At 60.3% G+C, this 15575-nt stretch overlaps 2 protein-coding genes across 2 annotated transcripts in view; one reads left to right on the top strand and one right to left on the bottom strand.

Annotated features, from left to right (window-relative positions):
* Positions 1–13978, top strand: part of CRMP1 (collapsin response mediator protein 1) — a 45292-nt gene extending 31314 nt beyond the window's left edge. Inside the window, exons 6-14 of the mRNA XM_090267095.1 lie at positions 321–401; positions 2403–2471; positions 4070–4190; positions 5114–5270; positions 6701–6842; positions 7083–7253; positions 9087–9266; positions 10145–10310; positions 13064–13978. Of these exons, the coding sequence (XP_090123221.1) occupies positions 321–401; positions 2403–2471; positions 4070–4190; positions 5114–5270; positions 6701–6842; positions 7083–7253; positions 9087–9266; positions 10145–10310; positions 13064–13155 (1179 nt within the window). The 3' untranslated portion in view covers positions 13156–13978. The remainder of the gene's footprint in view (positions 1–320; positions 402–2402; positions 2472–4069; positions 4191–5113; positions 5271–6700; positions 6843–7082; positions 7254–9086; positions 9267–10144; positions 10311–13063) is intronic.
* Positions 13979–14762: 784 nt separating this feature from the next.
* The window catches only part of EVC (EvC ciliary complex subunit 1), a 41910-nt gene continuing 41097 nt past the window's right edge, over positions 14763–15575 (bottom strand). Inside the window, exon 21 of the mRNA XM_090267094.1 lies at positions 14763–15550. Coding sequence (XP_090123220.1) covers positions 15469–15550 — 82 coding nt within the window. The 3' untranslated portion in view covers positions 14763–15468. The remainder of the gene's footprint in view (positions 15551–15575) is intronic.

The following is a 15575-nucleotide window of genomic DNA, read 5'->3' as shown; positions in this document are numbered from 1 at the left end:
TCAAACGAGAAACGACTCCCGGCGGCAGCGTCACCACCAGCCCGTGCAAACAGAAGGCCAGAGGTGGGGACAGGCGTGGAGACACAGGGTGTGGTCCTGCGGGCCGAGATTGTGATCAGTTCTGCCCCACCCGGGCCTCCTCAGGGTCAAGGGCAGACCCTTCCCGAGGCTCACCTGTCGTCGAATAAAACAGTTCATTCATTCCCGGCGCGGCCCGTGCTGCCTCTGCCGGGCCCGTGCGTGATGGCGGGGTGAGCAGAGGAGCAGCCTTTGCAGACGGCCCTGCTTCTGTCTCACCCCGGCCTGTTTATCCCCCTTAGCTCTACGAAGCCTTCACCTTCCTTAAGGGGCTGGGAGCGGTGATCCTGGTCCACGCGGAAAACGGAGACTTGATCGCTCAGGTGAGTGCCGTGCGCTTCCGCCCCGTGCTCCTCAGGCTGCTGCTTATTGTGGAAGGGGTGACAGTGGGGTGCAGGCACTGGGGGTGACCTGGCCAAGGAGGTCCGGCCAAGGACTGGGGGGCACACCTGGTGGGGGGCACGCACCCCCCATCGGCAGCAAGGCCCCTGGCAGCCCTCGTGGTCTGTGTGTCTGAGTTTGCCAATCTGTGCCACCTGTGTGCCTCGGGGGGTGACGCCCATCTGTGCCGTGGGGGTGACGGAGCTGCCCTGCGGCACTTGCAGGGTCCGGTCCTTTGCTAACCCACAAGGACGGAGCGCCCCACCAGGGCACAGAAACCAGGGGGTGGCTCCCTGGGGGCCTCCTGGACGGTGCCTACCACACCCAGCTCCGTTTTGCCTGGCGTTGAACTTCATAAAGATGGGACCGTGCAGAAGCTCCTGCCTGGCTGCTTTGGCTCAGTACTGGGCCTGTGAGACCCGTTCCTCTTGTCCCACGAGGCGGTCCCCTCTCGTCCCGGTGGGGATTCCGCTGCGGGAGTGGGTCCGAGCGTACTCTCCAGGGGGCTCGCAGAGTTCGGGCGCGGGGGCTGCTGTGCGCAGAGCTTCCTGATCCTTCCGGTTCCGCCTTCTGTGAACACGTTTGCCTCTGTTCGTACGTCCCTAGGAGTGGGGTTGCTGTGGGGCGGCGTGTTCTTCAGCGTCAGTGGTTACTGCTAAACAGCTTTCCGGTGAAAACGGAAGGAGCCCCAGTTCTGAGCTTTACGTCGGGGGCTTCTTGGCTTTCCTCGCGGCGAACTTCAGAGTTCGCTCCCTCTGCTCCCAGAAACCTGCTGCCTTTGGCACGGCGGCTTTACAGCATCCAGGCTCCCTCTGTTGTCTCCTCTGCGTTCTCGTGGCCTTTGGGTGCTTTTCTGCCCCTTCAGTGGGGTATCCGAGGGAGCAGAAACCATGCCAGTGCTCAGCCCGCGGTCTTTCTCTAGAAGCCCTGCTCCAGTCCGGAGGGTTCTGAGTTTCCCCCCATTTGTGGCACTTTGGTCCTTCCCCTCCCCCACCGCTGTCCCTCTCCCCCTCCGTCCCTTCCTCCCTCCCTCCCTTCCTTCCAATAGAAAGCGTAAATGACGTTTAAACAATCCTGCATAGGGATCTGTCCACACTAAAATCTTTTCGTGAACATCGTCTTCCGTAGCTGAAATCGCTCAGCTGTTTACCGAGACCCACCCCAGCGGTTAGATCTTGAAATCGTTTGCAGCTTACGTTTCTGTCATAAGCTCCAGCTTAACCACGGCGGCGGTGGAAATGGTGTCTTTTTTTCATGGGGGATACGGCCCTGGGGCTCCTGGTAAGAATGATGGCACAGCAATGGCAGGCGTTAAAATTAGCAGCCGTGCAGCTGACGTCGGCGCAAAGCAAAAATAATCTTTTTGGAGAAATGAAAGTATTCCTGGGGCGAGAAAACCTCGGAGCAAACGGCTTTGAATCTGGGCCATTAGCTTGGGGAACCGTTTCAAGGGTATAGGACAAACTTGCGGACGGGCAGGTCCCGGGAAGGGGGTGCCGTGTAGAGCCGGCCGCTGAGTGAGGACTCCGACCATACGCCAGGCGTGGCACTGCCATTTCACACGTGTGGCCTCACTGACCCACGATGGGAGCCAGGGACGCAGGCACTCTTGTCCCCGGAGGAAGGGAGAGAGGACTGAGGCTTACCCAGCTTGCCCTGAGCCACAGAGACAGGCCTGGAGCCGGACTCCCGGTTCAGGGACCTTCGACCTCCTCACACACCGCACAGGTGGCACCCATCTTCCGAGGGAGACCCTGCGGCGGAGGCTCGGAGGCGGGGAGGGGGAGGGTGGTCTTTGAGGCTCCCCTGTTACCCGCCTCTTCCCGCTGGTCCCTGGGGATGGCGCCTCAGCTCTTCGTCTGTCCGAGGGAGGGGCGGTCGGGGAGTCGGCCCGCCCGGCTCTGGTGTTCCGTGATTGCTGACTCCTTGTCCTTGTCTTGCAGGAACAAAAGCGGATCCTGGAGATGGGGATCACAGGCCCCGAGGGCCACGCGCTGAGCCGGCCTGAGGAGGTAAAGGGGCCCTGCACTTGGTGTGACTCTGACGTCACTGAGCTACCCGATGCTGTTCCGGCTGGAGCAGCCCAGCCAGAGCCCCCGCTCCCTCCCAGGCCCCCTCCACGAGTGTGCGTCGGCCCTCCCCGGGTCTGGCCTCTGACCCGGGAGCCCTGAGGCTGCAGATTGGCCAGAGGAGCCAGGAGGGGCTCTGCCCCAGAGCGGAGGGAGCCCAGGCACTTCCCACCAGTGCCCCCTGGCCCGTCAAGTGTCCAGACTGGATAAGGACCGAGGACTTTGCATATTTGATAAGGAAGCAGAGCCCCATGTCCCAGGCCTCGCGCCTGTGAAACAGCTGCCCTGCCCGCTGCCTGCCGTGTGCTGAGACGTGAAAATAATGAATTCCCCCAGGAGTGGCGGAGTGTGTATGCGTGCATGTGAGCCTTTGGCGCCCATGTGCATGTGCATGGGTGTGAGCATACGTGTGCACATGAACATATGTACGGGCGTGCAAGTTTGCGCATTGTGTGCATGTGTTGAGTGTATGTGCACACATGTGTGTGTGTGTGCTAGCGTGTGTGTGTAGGGGGGACAGAGGAAGGCAAGCAGGGTACCCTGGAAGCCGTTGAGTTGAGGCTGTTCCCTGAGGCCTCATTAGATCGCCTGTGTTCTGGGCCTGACCCCGGGCCTGACCCCTGGGGACGCAACACGAACAGACAGATTCCTCCCCCGGGGGCCCCACACGTGAGCTCCACTGCCCATGAACTGCTTGTTCCTGGTCCCCGGTGAGAGATCAGGGCAGACGTGCAGGCGGTGTTCACAGACCCATACATACCACATGTTCACAGACCCACGCCGCGTGTTCACAGACCCACGCTGCATGTTCAGACCCATGCCACGTGTTCACAGACCCACGCCGCGTGTTCACAGAGCCACGCCACGAGTTCACAGACCCACGCCACGTGTTCACAGACCCACACCACGTGTTCACAGACTCACGCCGCGTGTTCACAGACCCATGCCGCGTGTTCACAGACACATGCCGCATGTTCACAGACCCACGCTCCGTGTTCACAGACCCATACCGCATGGTTGTTCCTGCCAGTGTCATGGGCTGGCCACGGGCAGCAGGACCACGTGCTGGAAATTAAAAATGGAACTATGCAAAGCACGAGGACCTTTTGTCCAGGAAGCGGGTCTGGAGGGGCAGGGGGCGCCCAGCAGCAGGTCGTCCCAGCTGGGGCGGGAATGGGGGGATGCGGGGCGGGCGCACGGCTTCACTCACGTCGGGCGCTTTATAACCGGCAGACCGGCTCTGGGCCTTCTGATGACTCTGCCGGGTTATCTCCTTCTAACAGAACACGCAGGGTACTTCCAAGTGGTGTGAGAATGCAGTTCTGCCTTCCAGCCCTCACCAGATGCACGCTGACTTAATGTCTCTTTCTTTCTGTCTTTAAACTGACAATGTTTCCCTCCTTGGAGGCAGTAGGTTTTCCTCTCCCCACACGGAAGGAAAACTGGAGCACCCTGGTTCCAGGAGAGCCCTGGGAACGCGGGTGGGTGGTGGCTGCCCTCGCCCCCCCACCCCCGTGACCTGGGATTTGCTGTGTCCCCAGCTGGAGGCTGAGGCTGTGTTCCGCGCCATCACCATCGCGGGCCGGATCAACTGCCCCGTGTACATCACCAAGGTGATGAGCAAGAGTGCGGCGGACATCATCACACTGGCCAGGAAGAAAGGTGCGCGGCCCGGCGCTGGGCCTCTGAGGCCGGGGTGCCCAGCAGGTTCAAGTTCGCCGGCGGAGCCCCTGCCCAGGGCAGAGACTCACTGCCAGTTGCCCAGCCTGAGCCCCGTGGGCCTCCTGCACGTTTGAGAAGGGAGATGGGATGGTGGCGGCCGGAACACAAGGCGTGCCGTTGGTTTTAGGTTTGATTCCTGAGGTGCCGTGTGCCGGTCAGTGTGTGACCTTGGGTGAGGTGTGTCTGAGCCTTGGTTGTAGCTGGGGTCTTGGCGCTGTGCTGTGGGCTGTACCCCCTTGGCCTTTGCGTCTCATGCAAACATCGTTCTGCAGAGGCGCATCTGGCTCCCTCCCTGGACGGCGGGTGGAATTCCGGGAGAGGGGGTGCTCAGGAACCCGGGGGTTAGATAACAGCCCTGCCCCCTGGCCCCCGGGGGTGGGGTGGCTCAGCCACGTCACAGTTTCAAAGGGGTCCCCGTGCACTGAGCTGCAGGTACGCACAGCCATGACTCAGTGATAACTCACCTTTTCTTGACTTGTGACCCCATTGTCACGCCCTCGGTCCCCAGCCAGTGTGTCCTGGAATCACCCCCCAAATATAATACTTGACCTCTTACTTGAGGATCTGCTTCTGGCAGAACCCTGGCAGAGAGCAGGTCATGTCTCTCAGCCTCAGTTGACCCCTCTGTGAAAGGAGAGAGTCGTCCTCTCCGGTACTAACCGCATTGCCATCCAGAAGCTTGCCGATCGAGTCCGCTGGGCGCTGGGGCCTCTGGGGGCCTCTGGGGGCCTCTGGTGTGATGCCCGGGAGGAGGTGGACCGTTTACTGCCTTCCACTCACTTATTCTCTGGAGTCTGAGATCCATCACTGTCGCCCCCTAGAGACCGTTCCCTCTCAACCGCGCGTGTCTGTTTGTCCCCAAGGGCCCCTGGTCTTCGGTGAGCCCATCGCCGCGAGCCTGGGGACCGACGGCACCCATTACTGGAGCAAGAACTGGGCCAAGGCGGCGGCGTTCGTGACCTCCCCTCCCCTGAGCCCGGACCCCACCACGCCGGACTACTTGACCTCCCTGCTGGCCTGGTGAGAGCGGGGGGGGGGGGGGGGGGGCGCTTCTGGGGCAGAGGGTGACAGGTGGGGGGGCCAGACGGTGTGGACCAGGCCTCGGCTGGAGGCTGGGGAGGGCTGGGAACAGGCTCAATAGCCCTTCCGTTCGCATGGGGACCACCTGCTGCTCACGCAGTGACTGTGGAAGCCCCTCTTTTGGTCCCGCACCCCCTACTATGGATACTGGGGAGCAGACAGGGTTAGGGATGCTGAGGGGCTGTGCTGCTGTGTGCAGGGCATGTCACCTGTCATGTCCCTCTGCCTGGCTTTGCTAGTCGGCAGAGCTGTCATGACACAGCGTGGGTGACAGCCTGGAATTTTGGGCTCACTAAGTGGCCATGGGCTGTGCTGTGTGTGCACAGTAGGAGCACAGCCACGTTCACCCCTTCCGGGCTGTTAGCCAGGCAAAGGAAGAGCCTTCAGGGGGAAGGCCACGTGTGGAGGCGTGCCGGCTGCTCTGGGGGCAGAGATGCACGCTCAGTGCCAGGACACCCGTGGAGGCTTCGTGGGGGAGGGGACAGCGGGCCTGCCGCTGCGGGCCGAGTGGGAGTGTTCTAGCCGGAAGGAAACACAAGGCGTCGAGGGTGTGCACCCACGTGGAAACCCATTCCCCCCAAAAGATGAGAACCCCGGGCTGGCACAGCCAACTGCTTCCTCGGTGTCGGCAGCCTGCCGTCTGGTGGGCCGCTGCGTGTCCAAGTCCAAAACAGAAGCCTGACCGCAAGCTGCTGCCCCACCGTCTTGCCCGTGTCGGGGGGACGGCAGGACACAGACCAAGGGCTCCGGAATCTGGGTGCTTCCCACCCCCTTGGCCCTGGCCATCCGGCTCAAGCTGCTGCGTCTCTCTGTCCCCACACTGCCCCTTTCGTGTCCCCATGTGTCACCACTGTCTGCTCCCAACAGGCACCCAGGTATTTTAAAACCTGAATCAGACCAAGTCCCCACCCCTTCCTGGAGACCTCCAGGGTTCTTTCCTCACAACGTGATAAACACAAGCCGCACCATGTTCTGCAGGCGGAACCCGATCCGGCCCCCCACTCCCCAGCCTGGCTGCCCCCCCAGTCAGCATTCTAGGGCAGGATAGCCTGGCCTGTCTTCTGGATGGATCCCCCTCTTCAGGTGAGGAAGAGGAGGCTTGCCTGGGGAGCCTTATCCAGACCAGCCGTGGAGCCCGCGCTGAGCTAGAGCGTTCTCCGCAGGCCCAGGGCTCCTGCCAGTTCTTAGCCAGACACCCGTGGCCGTAGGCCTCCCGGCGTCACTCGCTAGTCCCCATGATGTGCCTCAAACCCTTGTCCCAGCATCTCTCCGGAGTGTTAGGTTCAAGCCTGTGTTGAGCGTCTGAAGTCGGGATTTGCCCTTCGCTCTGAACTTGGCTTTGAACCCCACCCTGTCCTCATTCTTGCCAGTGGAGACCTGCAGGTCACGGGTAGTGGCCACTGTCCCTACAGCACTGCCCAGAAAGCGGTGGGCAAGGATAACTTCACTCTGATCCCCGAGGGCGTTAACGGCATTGAGGAGCGGATGACCGTCGTCTGGGACAAGGCAGTGGTAAGGGGACACCCCACCTCTCGCCCCAGGAACATTCTAGAAGCTTGGGCCCAGTGACACGGATAAGATACTGTAATGGCTGTCACGCATATGTGAGGGGTTAATTCATTCTTTGCTCCGATGCGGCCACTGGGGAGAGGAGGAAAGGGCAGACTCCTGGCCGAGACTCCCCTGCTGGGTGTGGGCATGTCCTGTTGTCCCTTCTCCAGCCCCATGATGGGACGGTCTTCTCGCCCTCAGGCTACCGGCAAAATGGATGAGAACCAGTTTGTCGCCGTCACCAGCACCAATGCAGCCAAGATCTTTAACCTATACCCCAGAAAGGGACGGATCGCCGTGGGCTCGGATGCTGATGTGCTCATCTGGGACCCCGACAGGGTGAAGACCATCACAGCCAAGAGTCACAAGTCGGTGAGTCCCGGCTGACGCGCGACAGGCCCGGTGCGGGCAGGCCAGGTGGCTTCGCGATCGTCTTAGGAACCTCTGGTCAGAAACGGGGTCTGAAGTTCGCAGCCAGGCTGTGACCTGCTGTCTGGTTTCTCGGCCAGGTGGGGGGGAGGGGTGGCACAGGACCGGCTCAGCGGCTGTGAGGGGCAGGCGCTGTCTGTCCCCGCCGCCCCCTCTCGGGCTCTCACTCACAGATGCGAGCGTTCTCAGACTTGGCGGAGGTTCTAGGTCCCGCTCTTGTCCTCAGGGACGTTGCCGAGCTGGAGGGGCTGGGGTCTGGTTTAGGAACCTCCTGCTCCGTTCTGCGTCCGCGGCTCAGAGTTGGCACAGGAAAGGGCTGTGCCTGGAGCGGGCCGTGTCCCAGGCCCTGAGCCTGTGGCTGTCTCTGCACTTTGCGTCACACATGTCCTGGACGCCAGCAAACCTAAGGGCGCAGAGAGACCACAGAGTCCATCCCCAGAGCCCAGTAAAAGGAACAGGGTGCAGAAACGCAAAAACGGTGACCCAGAAGAAATGTACATATGGTTTCTATTCACTTAAAAACAGGCCCAGTCTCACTTACAGGTAAGCAGGTGCCGGTCGTGACAGTCAGAGGCTGTTTCTCACCTGGGCCGGTGACTGAGCACCAGCGGTGAGTAGGAGGCAGGTGGGCCCGCCCGTGGGGGGCAGGCAAGCTCAGGGTTTGCTGGAAACTGGAACTGGGGCCGCCTTTTTGGAGGGCAGACCCATCAAAATCAAACCCTTTACTCTTTGGCCCCCGACTTCACATCCAGAAAGGTGGGCACACCTGCCGGTGTGGACACACACGGGGGCCCGTCAGCATGGCGTTGGTCCGCCGAGGCAGGGAAGCGACCCCATCGCTCATCCCTGGAACTGGGTCGGTAAACTATAGTACGTCGCGTGGGGGGAGATGGCCCAGCTGTTTAGTGAACGTCAGACGCGTTTCTATACCACGTCCGTGTGCTGACGTGGACACTCTGAGAGAAGGTGGGACTGCACGGAGCACTTGCCACGTGGGAGACCGCGGTTCGCACCCGAAACCTCGGGGGCACAGAAAAGTCCACCCGAAGCAGCTGTCTCTGTCCGAGGTAGAAGAGAGACTGACTTTTTCAAAATCACTTACTGTTTGAGTCTTTTGAATTTGTTTACGAGGTGCCTGATCTACTTGTTAAATAATCCAAAGCAATCGGCTGCTGCTGGCTGTGCTCACTTCAGGGGCAATGAAAAGAATGTGTGTGTTAAGGAAATGTGTTTGTCTTTCAGATTGAAAGAAAGAAAGGAAAGAAAAGGAGGGAGGGAGGGAAGGAAGGAAGGGAGAGAGGGAGGGAAGGAGGAAGGAAAATAGAAACATGGCCTTCCCCGTGGCCAGAGGGGATTTCACAGACATGAAACTGTCGGAGGCCTTCGGGATGTAATTGCGCCATAGGCAGCGAGTAATTTAATTTTAGAAAGCTATCCTATCCTAAAGAAAATACATTTAAAGAGACGCAGAAGTGTTCGTCATGCTTGGAGCAGCCGCGATGCCTGACTCCCGGGGCCCCTTCCCAGTCCTGACTCATCAGACGACATGAGTGGGGTTACAGACAGCCCCTCCCCCCACGTGCCCAGAGGCGAGGGCTGGGCTGTGTGAAGGAAGGAGCGGGCGGCAGTGGGTGGCCCACAGTCCCGGAGGAGGCGTGTTCAGAGGGGAAGCCCGGGAAGCCTGGGTCTGAGTGGAGCAGGCGCTGCCCAGGCATGGCGGCCATGCGGCAGCTGTGGGCGCTCAACCACATACCCCCCGCCCCCCGCCTCCCGCAGTCCGTGGAGTACAACATCTTCGAGGGCATGGAGTGCCGTGGCTCCCCGCTGGTGGTCGTCAGCCAGGGCAAGGTTGTCTTCGAGGACGGCAGCCTCAGCGTCAGCCAGGGCATGGGCCGCTTCATCCCACGGAAGCCTTTCCCCGAGTATCTCTACCAGCGCGTCCGGATCAGGAACAAGGTGCGTGTCCCTGTCCCTCGTGGGCAGCATTGACGTGTGTCACAGCCGTGTGAGCCGTGACGCTGTCCTGCCTGCTTCTCAGGCGGTGGCGGTCCCAGGGCGTTGCAGACTGCAAAGGGGTGTGCACATGCGGGGAAGGGGGGTGTGTGTCACTGACCAGGGCGCACGTCCTCGCAGCCCCCTTGTGAGGTGTCGTACCCGTCCTCCTGCAGATCAGAACCCTGGTGCTCGGAGCTGGGAAGGACGGACCAGCATCACGGCCGGGAAAGCCCTGAGCCCATGGCCACTGTGGTGCAGATAAACAGCCCCTAGCGAACTTGGGGGGTGGCAGGCCACCCTCTGTGCCCCTTCGTTCTGTGCCTTCCCTTCCCTCTTTTCCTTGAAGAATCTTAGCACTGACCTTGGGACCTCAAGGGGCATGGAGCAGCTCCGGCCCATCCCTAGTCCAGCTTCGAGGAGGGAGCTTGCCCACACTTGAGATAAACTCCCACAGGGGTCCATTGTCTACCCTAACTGGGTCCCTCCTGTCACCATGACAACCTGCTTTCCACACTAAAGGGCTGATGTTTTCCAGAAAGGCCAGCTTGTGTGTGTCTCTGTGTGTACATATATGTGTGCATGTGCACATATATGACCGTACACACGCGGGCATGCCTGTGCACACATGTCAGATTGTGAGTGCTGTGGTGTGTGAATTCTGCATGCATGTACTTGTGTGCGTGTGTACATGTTGGAGCGAGTGGGTGCCTGTGTGGTGTGTGCGCGTGTGTGTGTGTGTCCCCGAGACGACCGTAGGTCACTGTCCTGCCCACAGGGCTCTGAGCTAGAAGCCACCCGTGCACCTTGTCCACAGTTGTGCTCTTCCCCCCTCTGTGTAGGTCTCCGGCTTACAAGGGGTCCCCAGGGGCATGTACGACGGTCCCGTGTACGAGGTGCCAGCTACACCCAAATATGCAACTCCTGCTCCTTCTGCGAAGTCCTCGCCTTCCAAACACCAGCCCCCGCCCATCAGAAACCTCCACCAGTCCAACTTCAGCTTGTCAGGTAAGGAGCCCCACAGCCGGGGCTGCGCACCCCAGCAGTGACCCGCACTCCCGTGGGAGCACCCTCGTGGCCTCTGGCACGGGAGGAGGGGGCACCGTGGACCTCCCCCTCCTCTGGGCGGGGCTGGGGGGCCTGGAGGCCGAAGGGGCCCGTGGGGCCACATGGAGATGCCTGACCCTGGCTTATGCAGCGTTGGCCTAGGACTCGGCGCGTCCTGAATCACACTTGGGGACGTTTTGACACTCCTGCCCGTGGAGCTACATGTGGGGTGGTGACAGTAGCCACCGTCTTCAGCCTGTCCAGTCCACTGCAGTTCGTCACGCGCTCTTGGGACTCATGACTCATTCATCTTCACAACAGCCCTGTGCACAGAGTGTTGTGATTCCTGTGTTTTTAAAGAGGATTTGAAGACCTCAAGACATTCAGTGTCAAACCACCGGGACTTGGTGCTCAGGAAACGTGCGTGGACCAAAGCCGAAGCTGGCAATGCCCTGGGCACACATGTCTGCAATTCCTCAGGACCACCGCAGGAGGGCAGGCATGCCCGTGTTGGGGGCATGGAAGGGGGGTCACCCTGCAAACCATGTGAGGCGAGAGCGTGTTCCACACTGTGCTGGGCTCTGGGGACGCGGTGACGAATAAGCCCCCCGTCTGTTCCAGGGTCAGCACACCAAGATACGACAAGCTATGAAATGGCCGTTAGAACACAGCCGTTTAAACATGGAAGAGCTATTCTTAAATCACTGACCCTGCAGAGACGGGGTGGGCCGAGCTTTGTCAGTGAGCCCTGGGCTGCTGAGGCCCGGTCCAGCCGGAGTGCAGAACATTGGGACAGAAGTGGGGGTCTGCTTAGCAAGAGAGCGCGTGGCAGGGACGGAGAGAAGATGAAATGCTGCTATGAATTGTGGGCCTGGCGGACCATTGCTCCACTCAGGGAGTGTCCAGCTCAGCGATTACACAACGGGGACATGAGTCGGGGGTCCCTCCGTCCAGTCTGCCTCACTTGCCACGCGCCTTTCATGCAGGAGCTTCTTGTCCACTGATGTGCTTTCTAGTGTTCCCAGACAGCGAGTGGTTTTGCACAACCAGACCCTAAACGCAGCCTGGGTTTCCCATCTGACACGGGGTCAGTGGAGCAGAGGTTGGATGCATTGCCGGGAAGCGCCATCTGGTTTGCAAACCGTTGTTCTCCAGTGGGGTCCCTTGCACTTGCTACCGAGCACGGAGAGAACACCCGAGAAAAGCAATGAGGTCAACAGTCGGCTGGAAGGGCCCACGACCCCCTGGCTCTCCACGGCCCCCAGCACTGCCCGTGGCCTGCCTCCCGGCATTGGGACAGGCAACTTCATTTGCTGCAGACACGCAGGTGCCTCCCGACACCGGGAACTTCACAGCCGTCCTTTTGCCTGTCTGCGTGATGTGACGTTGCAGGTTTAGTGTGGTTTATGGCCCTGGGATCCTTTTGTCCCGGCGGCTGTTTTAAAAGAACCTGGCATGTAGCCAGGACGGTGCAGGAGATTGGGAGGGTAAAAGGTAGTAAGCAGGTGCCTGACTTCCCGCCTTTAGGCGATTCCTGAACGACCAGGAAGATACATTGTTTACCGATGAAACAAGTCAGTCCTCTAATCCAGATTTCCTGTGGCTAATCCAGGCACACAGGGTCTCAGGTGGAGGGGCCTCTACTCCTATTTTTGGGAAAAGGAAGTGGGGCTGAGCAAGGGGAGGCTGTGATTCCAGATTGCCCAGACTGCGGCCATTTAGCTGTCCTGGAACCTCAGTCTCCTGCTGGACGCAGAGCCTTCTCCACGGCACCCCTCCTTCCAGCATCGCCCGTCACCCACTGCCTGCTCATTCCGCACGCACTGAGCACCAGCCGCTGGGCGTGGTGCTGGGATGTCACATCTTTACTGGACTGCGAGAGGGCGCGCGAGATTAGAAGGGGTGGCTGGCTTTGCAGATTTGAAATAAAAACCGCTGCTCAGTCTGTCCAGAGCCACCTATTGCAAAGGAGGTGGGTGATTGCAGCTGTGAGTGCTCCACACATGCACACACGTGCACACCCAAGCACACCACGCACAGAACACCTTTGGAGCCCTGGCTGGTGCGGCTCAGGGGATTGAGCACTGGCCTGCAAACCAAAGGGTCGCTGGTTCAATTCCCAGTCAGGGCACAGGCCTGGCTTACAGCCAGGTCCCCAGTTGAGGGCATGTGAGAGGCAGCCACACAGTGATGTTTCTCTTCCTCTCTTTCTCCCTCCCTCCGCCTCAAAAAATTAAATCTTAAAAAAGAAAACACCTTTGATGGAGCATTGGGACCTGGATACAGACCAGTTGGTGTAGGCCTCGCATCCCCACCCTCTAGGTGTCCCCCAAAAAATGTGAGCTGAGCCTCAAATTCCCCTTTTGTAATATCGTGTGCGCCAAGCTCTACAGCTTACGTTAAAGCACCCAGTCTGTGCCTGCACACAGTAGGCCCTCAATTAGTGTCTGCCCGCCTGTCTGAAGAGCATGAAGCCAGACCAGAAAGCACTGCACGTCGTCAGGGCTGCAGGAGGTGCCCCAGGGCCTGCGGGGGCCCCGAGGGGCAAGCAGTGAGCCCTGTGGAGGTTGGGGTGCCTTCCTGGAGGTGAGCCGGGACAGGGTTGGGATGAGGGCTCCGTGTCCCAAAGGCCAGGGACGTGGGGAAGAGGCACCCCGTCCCCGGGAGCAGCACGTGGAGCTGGTGACCGAAGCCATTGGTGCTGTCTCTTTCAGGGGCGCAGATAGACGACAACAACCCCCGGCGCACCGGCCACCGCATCGTCGCGCCCCCCGGCGGCCGCTCCAACATCACCAGCCTCGGTTGACCCTGGCTCCGCGGATGCGCTCGAGTGAAGGATTCTGGGGATGATGTCCACACCTCGCCCCGCCCGTGGTTTTTAAACCCATTGTTTTATTTGGAACTGATGGGGGACCCAGGAATGACGTTCTGTCCGTTCTCGTTTAGGAAGAAGTGGTACTAGTGTGGTCTGTTTGCTTGGAAACCCCTTGCCCCTGAGTCGTGTGTCGCGCCCGCGCCCGGCGCGCGCCCTCATCGCCCTCCTTAGTGAGCACAGGTCCTCGCATCGTCGCGTCCCGTCCCCCCCGCGTCGCCGCCCCGGCCGCACGGCTCTGGCGTGGCTCCTTTGCTCCCTCGTAGCTGTTCTAGGGTAGTTGATGCATGTTCCCGAGTTACGTATGCAAGTCTGAGCGCGGCTGGCGGGGCAGCGCCGGGACGGTGGGGACGCGACGCCCAGACCTCGAGCCCCGCCCCCACGGCCCCCGTGAGTTCTCAGGGCGGCTTTGGGGCGCGTCCTCCGCGTCCGTGTCGGAAACCCTGGTCTCCGTGGCGCGCGTCACTGACGCGACGTCCTTCCAGCCAGTTCTGGACGTCAGGCCGAGCCGAGTACCCACGCAGCAAGGGGTCTCTCGTCCCCACGTAGGGCTGATGACCCGGGGGGGTGACGGCCGCTTCCAGTTGCCCGTGTCCCTGTCCCTCTGAGGAGGTTGACGGGGCTGTCGAGATTTTTAAAAAGTTTTGTACAAAGTTTTCCTTTGTAATCACCCCCATTTTTACTTAACAACTGACTTATCGTGGCTCTTATTTCTGAATTCAAAGCTTGTGAAAAAAATAAAATGAATGGCTCACTGGCCTGCGTGGGGTGTTGTCACTTAAGTCTTTATCCAGAGGTACGTGCCCAAAACTGCCACGTGCAGTGGGAGGGTCCCGCGGCGCATGCCCCGAGACGCACTCCCGTGGGCACAGGGAACTGCGAGGAGGGGAGACGAGCACCCACGCAAGGCCCGTGGCGGCCGAGACCACCAGAGTGACGCCGTCCCCGGGGTCTCCTCACCGTGTCGGGCGTTCCCAGCGTGGGAGCCCGCGGCCCCCCGGATGCCTCTGTGCAGAGGAGAGAGAGAAAAATGGAAAGCAGGTGCTGGAGAGGCTGCCGGAAGGAAGCCCCCTGTTCGAGGTGCTGTGGCACAAGGAGATGCTGTATTTTGCCGCGGGAGGGGGCGTGGGTGAGCCTTGGAAATCCCGGCTGCCGGCCGGACAGGACGGGCGGGTGCCGTTAGTGCAGGCTGTTCAGAAGCCACGCTTGCCTGCCTGCGAGGGTCTGATTTAGGTTGTAAGAGATGAACATTCAGGTTATAAATAGTCCAGAAAACCCCCGAGACAGTGGCTCCCAGAGCCTAGAGCCCCCCCGTATTCCGGGAATTCGTGGCGCTCCATTCGGGATGGCCTTGGATCAGGGAGTGATGGCCAGGGGACGTCTGGCAGTGTCTGGAGACATTTTTGGTTGTCACACGAGGGATGTTGCTGGCATGTGGTGGGCGGAAGCCAAAGGGGTTGCCACACACCCCGCCGCGCATAGGACGGCCCTCGCCCCAAACCAAGAACTGTCTTGCCCGAAATGTCCACAGTGACAAGGGGGAGAATCCCTGTTGTTTATTAAAAGAGCAGTGTTTTTCCAAGTGGGAAAGACCTCTCCTGGCACTGGTCTCTGTGGGCTGGTCTGGAAGCTTCCGGATATTCTCACCGTCCACTGGGGAAGTGGTGCCCCCAGAATATTCCTCCTCGGGAGGGGGGCTGTCTGGTGCTGTGTCGGGGGACTGGGGTCATGAGAAGCAGACCCCAGGCCTGAGCAGCTGGCCGTGCCCAGGATGGGCGGGAGTGGGTCCTAATGAGGTCCTGGTGGCAGCCGGTGGCCACGGTTCATGGGACAGAGAAAAGAGGGGTGGGACGGAAATGCAGGAGGACAGTCTCGACCTGGAAAACACCAGCAATGTCTGGAGACCCTTTGCTCCCACAGAACTGCCCCAGGAGGCAGAGAGCAGGGACCCAGGGCTGGGCTGGGATCCTCACTCTGGGGAAGGAGATTTGGGGGCACCAGGACACAGCGGTGGGAGGTGCAGCCAGCCAGGAAGAGACGCCAAGGGATGGAACCAAAGAGACAGAAAACTTACAAGGTGCCCAACATTGGGGTGTCTGGCGGTCGTGGGCACCAGGGTCTGCCACACTCGTGCTTCCGCGGGCTCTTTAACGTCCGTTCTCTACCCCTCACAAGCCTGTGAGTGTAGAGAAGACCCCACCATGCCCAGGTCGGGGGGCCCCTCCTCCCAATGACAGGCCTTATAAACTACAAATTGCTTCTTCTCTTCAGCATCTTCTTGGAACTCTCGCCGTCCCCAACATCACTTTCCTGCTGGCTCAGCCTTTTGCTGCGTAAAACACAGAAGAAACGCA

Source organism: Furipterus horrens, unplaced genomic scaffold, assembly GCF_987537825.1.
Source record: "Furipterus horrens unplaced genomic scaffold, mFurHor1.1.pri manual_scaffold_2, whole genome shotgun sequence".
Lineage (NCBI taxonomy): Eukaryota > Metazoa > Chordata > Mammalia > Chiroptera > Furipteridae > Furipterus > Furipterus horrens.
This window is presented reverse-complemented; position numbering and strand designations above follow the sequence as displayed.